Here is a 10747-nt window from a genome sequence, read left to right on the forward strand (position 1 = left end):
TAGTGGTTTTCAACTCTTGTCCTCTGGGACTCCGCGACTGCATAATTTGTTCCAGCTTGCACTAACACATCTGATTCAACAATAATCAGCCGCCGCTGGATTAATTGAATCAGGTGTATTAGTTTAACCTCACATGGTGGTGAAAATCCATCAAGAAGCTGGAACTCAAACTTGCGTATTCATGAGAGAATCTGGGCCATGATTGCTTCAACATATACTGTCCGTCTGCTCCCGTTTTACTGAAGTTACTGCTTTGTAAACTCAGTTCACTTTTCAACAGTTTGATCTCTGACTTTTGACCTCTGCTGATTTAAGGGCCCTGAAGGAAACAGGAAACTATTGGTTTGGGTCTGTGTGACCTTTTCTTTTTCTCACACGTTCTTTTCTATCGCCCGTAAGAGGGGTTTGTAATCATCAGCTATGGGTCGTTTGAACACAACCTGCTGAAAGCGAACTGACACGCATTTAGTGGATTGAAACATCAGAACAGAGCAAATGGAAACCATCAGGCTGTGGGTCACAGTGTCAAAATGCTAGTATTAATGATTAGCCACTTATTATCGGTGTTTAGTATCCACTTTTTATTTTTCTGGTTATGGTTTAGCAATCTTATGTGCTTTTGATTTTTTTTTATTCACGTTTCTATTCAGCTTGTTTTGATTATAGTTCCGTTTAGTGTAAATAGTTAATAGTTAATTTAAAATGCAACATTTAATATTATTTAGCAAAAGTTTTGAACATTTATTTTTAATTTCAGTTTGAACAAATACCATGGACTATTTTAACACTCTAGGCACAAAGTCCAAAGCGCATGGCACAAGCAGGCATGTTTGAATCCACTGTTTGTATTTTAAGGACGGAAAATTTGCTCTGCACCCTGGCGCATGGTATAACAGGGTTGTGCGTATTCTCTTTATGGGTGTTATGGGTGTGTTTTGACTTTTGAGAATAAACCAATCAGAGTCTCATCTCACATTCCCCTTAAGAGTCAATTGTGTCGCGCCATAGCGCATTTGCTATTTACATGGCAGACTTTGAAAGTGTAAAAACTGAATGCTTCACTAGCGAGAAAACAGTTATACAGACTATCTGCAGCACATAGATAAAGAAGAAGCTCCGACCTCTTTTGAAAAAACACAATCTCATTTGAATTTAAAGCACAGTTGCACAAGTAGGATCAAAGCCTAAAAGGGGCAAATTCAAAAAAGTTATAAAACATTATTTGTGTGGTGTTTTGAGCTAAAACTTCACATACACACTCTAGGGACATTAAAGACTTATTTTACATATTGTAATAAGGGGTATAATAGGTCCCCTTTAAACCTTATCAACATTATTAAGTACAAGCTGAGTGACTGATATTTGTTAGTTTGGCTATTTTATTGTTATGATCTGAGGTAAACTATCTGCTGCCACTTTCAGAATGGCAATAAACGTCTTGTAAATGGGTATTCAAACTCACATTTGTGGCCTTTAACACTGAATAAAGCTTATAATCAGCACCTGAGGTGATCATTGTCATAGCAGTTTATGCTGTTGTTCAGATGCAACGATGCAAACTGTTTTTAAAACAGAACATGTCGCTGTAACAGATAGTTAGGGAAAATATGTACATTTTATCACAAGTCGGAGTGTCAGGTGTAGTTAGAACATGGTGTAAACTAACACAATTCTGACGTTTGTTAGTTTTTTTGTTAGCATTAATGAACTAAAAGTTACGAATTCATTTTCAAAAGCGTTGTGTTTCTCAAACACGTTCCATGTGGACCACCAGCTCTGCACATTTGCCATGTCTCCATAACCAAACACACCTGATTCAGATCATCAGCTCATTAGCAGACTGAAAGACCTGTAATGGGTGTGACAGACAAGGAAGACATCCAAAACATGCAGTGCTGGTGGTCCTCCAGGAATATGGTTGAGGAACACTGGTTTAAAAGGAACTGCAAAACTACAAACGTCCAAAAATGTATTTTTAACGATTTAATTATTTACAAATAAAAAAAAAACAAAATGTCACAGATGTATTTACATACATTTTTAAAAGTTGAAAATACAAAACAGTCCTAAAAATAATGTCAAAAATAACAGCAGCCTAGATATTCAATAAAACGACCAATGAGGGCAGCAGCGCAAAGAGGAATTACATTAACTGCGAAAATCAATAAAACGCCACAAAAACAGGCACTTTTCTGTATACACACAGCGAACACAACATTTAAATCAAAATACATTCTTGTACTTGTAAAAACCTTGTAAAAACCCTGCCTGTGCGTTACTCTATTCAGTACTGCAGTTTGATGAAGTATCTTTGCACTCATGGCTAAACTTGTTCTTAAAAGACCCTCCGCATGTGTGGCTTTTAAACCTTCAGGGAGTCGTCTTTGAGTCGAAGCGCTCTGTTATGACCCAATATTTTCCTTCAAAGACATATCATCCGTTTGTTTTGTTTACAAATGTTATGATTCAAATCTGCACGCCAGATTAAACACAATAAACACTACTGGAGGATGAAATGCCACGGCTCGGGTCCATCTATAAAAGGTATAAATAAATACCGCGTATAAAATTTCGACAGATATATATATAAATTACACCATGTGAAAGAAAAGACCTCCAAATGTTTGTAATTTCAGATCTATAAGACCTACAGAGTGACATTTTAGCACACTCTTTAGAGTGCAGTACATAAAAAAAGAAAACAGCCCCAAAGGAGCCACAAAATCTCTCCAAACTGGAGTAAGGCAAGGTGCGAAACGTTAGACCATCACCGAAACATTCTGGAAGTGTCTGATAATGCCCCAGATAGGCGTTTATAAACCAACGGCAGCGCATATTGCGGTTTGCAATCTGATTTCTTTAGTAACCAATGTTAAAAAAGGTGTTTTGGAAACAGTAATACTGAATCTAGTCCTTAAAAGCACTGTAAAATTCAGCAAGCTGCAAAAAACAAAAACCGAAAATGTCGTCTTCAAGTAATTCCAGGGAATGACATTAAGAACAACATCTGCTTTCACATGGATGAACGCCACAGTTCATTCATCATCTGTCCTTGATTTCTCACCAGCCACAACAATCTCCTAAAAAAAGTTCCGATGTTGTCATTTCCTTCATTTGTTCACAAACACATCGATAATCTTGCACCTTTTCTGTACCAGTGGTTATTATGCAACATCTATACACCAAAGCAAACTTTAGCCTCCAAAATGTTTGAATGCTAATCGTCCTTCACGATGTAGATGCTAAACCATTTAGTCTTATTTACCACATATGGAGATCTAGTAACTTATTTCCATGTCTGAATAGTACTTGAAGACCTTGCGGATCCATTCAGAGTAGAAGGCCACGTTGACGAAGACAGCAGGACGTCTCGCTACTGCACAACCACGGCCGTTGATGCTGACGCCAACTATCACTTTGCTCTCTCCTTCCTGGCACACCAAAGGGCCACCGTAGTCTTTCTGCAAGAGGGAAACCAATAATTATTTTTTTTAATCAGGTGATAAAAAATGCTATACGAATATTTATTTAAAAAGGCTTAAAATATACTTGAGTAACAGGAAAAAAACTACAGCATTTAACTTCAGAATTTAAAATAAAAGATTTTTCTTTAATCATAATGAGTTATACTCTAACACAATATTCATTTAGTACTCAAAGTAAGGTTTAATTGATTGTCAAAGTAATTTGACAGATATTATAATATGTTATTGCCAAATCTTAATTATTATCTATAAATTATTTCAGTACTGGATTTTATTTGCATTCAAACATTCTGCTGATACACTAAACAAACATATTTTAAACAGATAATGGACATACGGCTATGGAAAAAACATTAACAGACCACTTAAAAATTCTCAGTTTCTCTGTATTTACTGGATATTTTTAGCTATGGGTTTACGTAAAATGTCTTATAATTTTTTTCCCCAAATTTGAAGTACAAATATTGTCATTGAGTTCTTCTTCCCACAGAAACTGTCAGTTGGTCCTAAAATAATTTTTTTAATCATTTTTGTGATTGAAAATCAAGTTTATTCCAACAAATGCTGAAAATACATTTATAAACATTACAGCAGTTATTTTATGCAAAAATAAAGTTAAAAAAGCAGCTTAAAAAGCAGTTTACAGTGTAAAACAAAAACATAAACTATGAACTGTAAATCCAAAGAAACTGATGATTGGTTCTTGCAAGTTAAGCACTTAAAATTAATTGCGTGTTTACTATATGTAATGGAAGAAAATATATGTAAAATGTATTTGGTACTATTTTAAGCAGTAAAAATACTGTTTATTCTTCAAGAATTACTATAATTGTGTATTTTATATATATATATATATATATATATATATATATATATATATATATATATATATATATATATTATACAATACATTAATTATCAATTTGAACTTGAAATGTAATGGAGTACAGTTCCACAAAACGAATACTTAAAGAATAGTAACATTTACTCATCATTTCCTCTCCCTAAAATGAATCCAAACTTTTATGAGTTTCTCTATTCTTTTAAACACAAAAGCAGATATTTTGAAGAATGCTGAAAACCCGGTAGCCATTAACTTTCATAATAAAAAATATATTAAAATGGAAGTCAATGGATACTGGCTTATTTATAAAAATATTTTCCTTTCTGTTCAACATAAGTAAGAAACTCAAGCAGGCTCAAACAAGTAGAGATAGTTTTTGGGCGAATTAGCTCTAAATTCAGAAATCAGGTACCTCAAATTACTCTAGTATTTTGCACCCTTAATAAAATCCACAATCATGGAACAAAACTGAAACTCCTGAGAGAAATGGATGTGACTTGTACCTCACAAACGCCCTGATCTCTCTTGCCTCCAGCACAGATTTTGGTCTCGGTGATGGGCAGGATGCCATTGTGGCTTTGTGAACACCTCTTGTTGCTGACAATTGGAAGTCCCACCATCTTCAGACTGCCCTCGTGTCCTGTGCCTAACAGAGAGGAAAGAGAGTCAGCTTTTAAGGAAATGTAATGGTCTGGAAACTCAACTTATCAATCTTAAATAACAACTCAGACTCTTGATTTGCATAAAGCGCCTTAACATGTGTTTATTACGTATAAAATATACACATAAATATAATATTATCAACCCATATTCACAAAATCAATCTGGAAGAATAGAATAGAATAGTACCTTTAGTGTCTCCCCATCCATACATGAGACACAGAGTGCCTTCTGCAACAGCACAGCCAGCGACCGGAAGCTGAACAGTTCGCACATGCTCAGAGAGAGGGGCAGGCCTGGGCATAAGACTATGAGTTACCATCAGGATGGCTGGCTGGATGAGAAGATGAATGGGCAGATGGATAATCGCACTTACGTTGTGAGTTTGAGCAGGGCCAAGTTGGATCCCTCGGGCCCGCAGACCACATGTGCGATTCGGAGAGCCTGCGTGCCGGCGGATGCATTGAGATGAAGAAGCCCCACCTGCACGGTGTACTCGGAGAGGTCAGGAACGCTGAGGAACGTGCAAAAAAACATCATATATAAGCATAAATGTCAAACGCAGAAGTTCCACGACAACTAAAGTATGAAATTATCTGAGCAGAATGGTGATAAGTCATTTGAGCTTTTTCGAAAATACAGTCAAGCCAAAAACTGCTCAAAACTGTTCAGCGATTCCCACAGTATCACATTTTATGAGCTATAGTTTAGAAATTAGTAATAAAGTATTATAAAACTTACAGATTCATCTTGATAATGTCAGATAAATCATTTATTTTCTTGTCGGCTTAGTCCCTTTATTAATCTGAGGTCTAAAAATAATTCATAAATAAATAAATAAATAAATAAATATATATATATATATATATATATATATATATAGTTGAAGTCAGAATTATTAGCCCCCGTTTATTTTTTTCCCCAGTTTCTGTTTAACGGAGAGAAGATTTTTTTCAACACATTTCCAATCATAATAGTTTTAATAACTAATTTTTAATCTGTTTTATTTTATCTTTGCTATGATGACAGTAAACAATGTTTTACTATATAATTTTCAAGACACTTTTACACAGCTTGAAGTGACATTTAAAGGCTTAACTAGGTTATTTAGGTTAACTAGGCAGGTTTGGGTAATTAGGCAAGTCATTGTATAAGGATGGTTTGTTCTGTAGACTATTGGGGAAAAAATTGCCTAAAGGGGCAAATAATTTTGTCCTTAAAATGGTGTTTAAAAAATTAAAAACTGCTTTTATTCTAGTCGAAATAAAACAAATAAGATTTTCTCCAGAAGAAAAAAATATTATCAGTAACACTGTGAAAATTTCCTTGCTCTGTTACACATCATTTGGAAAATATAAAAAATCATATATATCAAATATAATATCATTTATATATTTGTAGGTTCACCCTTAGCCTCAGAGTAAGACAAAGCAAACTTGTTTTGTGGATTTTAAAGGTGTCTAATAGATATCCAAACATACATGTGCTGGCTAATTCAAAGCTAAATTTGGTCAGTAAAAATCTAGACATATAGCAATAGGTTGTTGCTAGATTAGAGAGGGATGCGGCCGGAAGTTAACAAGAATTATTTATATTATTTATTAAATTTCCCATTTATTGTACTTTATTAATGTCTATTCCCACCTCAACCCTAAACCCAACCATCACAGTACTGTAAAAATGTATTGTTATATGGCGTCATAATGAATGCTACTATAATTGATGTACATATCACCCTTCCGGTCAGCCGTGTATCCGATCAATAGACATATAACAATAGTCCAAAAATAGACTAGTCATCAAATAAGCAGGAATGAATGAGGGTATGAATGATGTAGACAATCTCCATATTTTCTGGCAAAAATAATACCTTTCTGTAATGAAGTTTTGTTGGAAATAGAAAAGATTTTAGAATACAAATACCAAAAGACTTTATTACAAATTATTATTTATATATTAATATATAAATATATTAAGTGTGGCTGGCAAAAAGAGGATTACCAGGTATTGGTATGAGCATGGCAGACCCTCGATTGATGATTTGATAGAAATAGTGAACGAAATAAGCAATATGGAAGAATTGGCATTTATTTTGAGACTTAAATTGGACTTACTTCTACAACATTGGGAGAAATAGATTGATTATAGCAGTTTTAACAACTGTTGAATGCATTGAATCTGGAACAATGTAAAGCCCCAATGTTAAGTCTTTTACTAATTTATTATTATTATTATTGTATTTATTATTTCACATGGAATATTTGAAAATTGTATACTTTTAAATGTAAAATGTTCTGTTGTAAATTTTTTAAAAGTTGTCAATAAATTAAAGTAATAAAAATAAAAGCATCCATGAATGAATGAGTACAAATGTGAATTCTGTCTTATATCTAGCTGTTTCCATGTGTTTATTGCCTCATTACAAACATAGCCATGTTTTTTTTTCCTCTTTACACAAAAATGTGGCAAATTTCACAATATACATGTTACACTAACAAAATATTTAAATAGAATTTAGGCCTCTAATCTGTATATCCTGCATTTTGCATTTTGGCAAGCTGTAACCAGATGACACTCCATGGTCATAAATGGCTGCCAACTTTACACAACTGCTTACTCTTGATTAAAGCTTGTCCCATTTTCAGAATAAGAGTCCCACATAAATATAAAGTATAATACAAGCTTAGATAAACTTAGAATGACTACACATGTGAAGTCTGTCTTATATTTAGCTATTTCCATGTGTTTGTTGCCTCATTACAAACATACACATGTTTTTGCCTCATTACAAATATATGTGGTTAATTTCACAATACACACGTTAAACTAACATAAGATACATTTAAACAGTACTTTAGAGTACTCTAATCTGCCTCTAATCTGTATATCCTGCATTTTACATTCTGGCAAGCTGTGAACAGATGACACTCCATGGTCATAATGGCTGCCTACTTTACAGAACTTTTTACTCTACCTTAAAGCTTATCCAATTTCCAAAATAAAAGTCACACATAGCTAGTAAGTACATGCAAAGTCTGTCTAATCTGTCTATTTGACATTTTTGGACTATTGTTAGATGTCTATTAGATTTTTAGTGAAAGCCCAAATTTAAACTTGTTTTAGCCAAAATGTCTATGTTTGGATGTCTATTAGATGTTTTTAAACACTTCAAAAAATGTATGCTCATCTGCTGCTGAACCAGATTCATGCAAGCCTGAACTTCAATACTTTTTCCAGTCTCTCTGCAGCAACTTCTTCATTTCCAGTTGTTTTTTAGTCCACTGTTTGAAGAACTTTTACACATATGTCAAGGTTTACTTTATTTTGCTATCCTCACTTGCATAAATGAACTACGGTGACCTACACCCACTCGTAAAAAAATATCAAAAATTGTGTCGGAATAATTTCTTGGTTTGACTGTATCTAATGTGGATCACAGGCAAAGCAGATAAACATGAGATATATAAGTTGGAGAGCGTCCCTGGTAAAGTCATCTCCACTTCGGATCAAGGCAGAGAGGTCAGTACTAGCATCCAGTCCGCGTCTTCATGCAAAGCACAAGATAGCTGAACCCACCAGGGAGCGGATCTGGGGAATGTAGAGATGATCTAAAAGCCAGACACGCTCACTTTCGTTCTCCTCCTGTCCCCCTTTTTCCCCTCAAACTAAACAGAGCCAGCAGGTTTTCACTCAAGTGCCACTGAAGCAGATCCACAGGCGTATATCATGCAGCCGAACACCGAGGCTAAACAGATGCACCACTGACAGAGCGGAGAGCCATCAGTCACAGTTTGAGCGGATCTGTCACTGCTCTCTCTTAAACCGGAAACTCGGGATCCGCACGTCTCGTAGAAAACATCAACTGACAGATGGGAACACAAGGCCGGGATGAGCCAGAATCAAGCACGCCCAAGTAAATGAGGGCAGCCCAAATGTGGTTTGCATTGACAAGAGAGCACGGCTAAATGATAGGGAATGGAAGATGGATTACCAGGTGGAGAAGCACTGTTGATCAGTGAGAACCCATTCTTCTCTGATGAGAGAGCCACCGCACCAGTGTCTGTTCCTGCAGGAGGAGAATCAGAATGTGTTGTTAAGGCCACAGGAATTAGCATATTCCTAGGTAATTCATGTTATCCATTAAAGGGATGGTTCACCCAAAAACTTTTACTAATTTATTATTCCTTCAAATGTTCCAAACTTGTTGGACTTTCTGCTTCTGTTGAACACAATAGAAGATATTCTGAAGAAAGCTGAAAACCTGTAATCATTAACTTCCATTATCTTTTCCTATTATGGATATCAATGGTTTTCTTCTTTTAATTATTTTCTTTTGTGAAAAAACAAAAATGTTTCATTTTTGGGTGAACTATCTCTTAATATAGACCAAATATGCTGGATCTATATATTAGTTTAACAAAAAAGGCAATGGTCAACAAATATAAACAATATTTCAGTGTTTTAAACAAGTTGTAAACATTAAACCATCTTCTCCAAAACTATAAACAGGAATTTGGTGTAATGAAGTCCAGCTAATAAGAGTTTGAGGAAATCTCATTCCTCAGTCCAAGCAACTGGCACTAAAGCCAACAATCTTGCTGGAAATGCTGGAGGGAGATTGCATTGGTGCTGTGACCCAAATAGATGTGAAATTAAGTGTAACAAAGGCCTACTAGTAAGAGCTGTGTGGGTAAAACTCACTTCCCTGGTCTCAGGAGATGTACTGACAATTAAAGTTGTTAGCATCTTTTTCTTACATTAGAGATTGTTAGTGCGTCCACTTCCCACACACTGGAGATGCTGAGTTAAATCCAGCTTAAATCCTCTTTACTTGTTTCAAGAAGCACACAAGGACAGTATTGGTGTCCTTGTCTGGCTACCTCCAATGCAAGAAATGCTGGTTTAAATCTAGCTTGGAGCAAACAACTAAAGTCTTTAGCACCCTTGTTAGTGTACATGTCCCCTAGTGTATGTTTGAAATACTGGGTAAAATCTTACTCAGAGTAAAATGTACACGCAACATCAGCATATAAAATCCAAATAAGTATCTGAAAGAAATAGTTGTGCCCTGTTCAATTCAGATATCTACAACCTTAAAAAGTGACCCCTCAAAGTCCAAATGAACTGTTATTTCACCATATTGATTTACTTACAAACAGAAACTGAATATTAAGTAGGGGGCGGAGCTTTCTTTATGTGCTTCATTCTCTTAAAGCAAACAGTAAAAGAGGCTTGATTAAGATTATTTTGGTCAAACTAATGTCAACAGAGAATAAATGCCACTCCAAATGCGAAAGCAAATGGTCAGACTTTGATTGAAGATTACCAAAACAAACTCTTTTTTTTTCTCAGTTAAAGCATGGATGTTCATCTAAAGAATAACAATGTATGCCAGCTAAATAAATATTGCCAATTTTGATTTCACAAATAATTTAAAAATCAGTTTTGTTGGTATAAATATTCAGTTCCATCATGAAACTCTAGTTGAATCTAGATAAATGTCTTTTACATGCAGCAATCACTTACCATTGGCACAAGTTAATTGGCCCCCACCAATTTTTATTCCTTGCTCAAAATTAATGAGTTGATTTATTATTTTATGCACAATTAAAATCTTGCAATTTACCTTTTTTAACCCTCCACCTCCTCCAGCTCCACATGTCTAGCTCTGACTGTTGTTATGATTGAAATGAACATACTTATGTATCTTAAAATTTATATTATGTGGTAATGTCAAATACTAATTTTCAGTTTTGAT

At 34.9% G+C, this 10747-nt stretch overlaps 1 protein-coding gene across 10 annotated transcripts in view; it reads right to left on the reverse strand.

Moving 5' to 3' along the window:
* Nucleotides 1-1970: 1970 nt before the first annotated feature.
* hgfa (hepatocyte growth factor a) overlaps nt 1971-10747 on the reverse strand; it is a 51217-nt gene continuing 42440 nt past the window's right edge. For 9 of the 10 annotated variants that reach the window (XM_087246645.1, XM_087246647.1, XM_087246648.1 and 6 more), the window contains 5 exons: nt 8981-9055; nt 5366-5503; nt 5179-5285; nt 4833-4975; nt 1971-3461 (listed from right to left, as the gene is read on the reverse strand). In XM_087246645.1, coding sequence (XP_087102771.1) covers nt 3279-3461; nt 4833-4975; nt 5179-5285; nt 5366-5503; nt 8981-9055 — 646 coding nt within the window. In that variant the 3' untranslated portion in view covers nt 1971-3278. The remainder of the gene's footprint in view (nt 3462-4832; nt 4976-5178; nt 5286-5365; nt 5504-8980; nt 9056-10747) is intronic. The other variant, NM_001013274.1, reaches the window with a different exon arrangement.

The sequence above is a fragment of the Danio rerio genome, chromosome 4, assembly GCF_052040795.2.
Source record: "Danio rerio strain M-AB ecotype USA chromosome 4, GRCz13ab, whole genome shotgun sequence".
NCBI classification, from domain to species: Eukaryota; Metazoa; Chordata; class Actinopteri; order Cypriniformes; family Danionidae; genus Danio; species Danio rerio.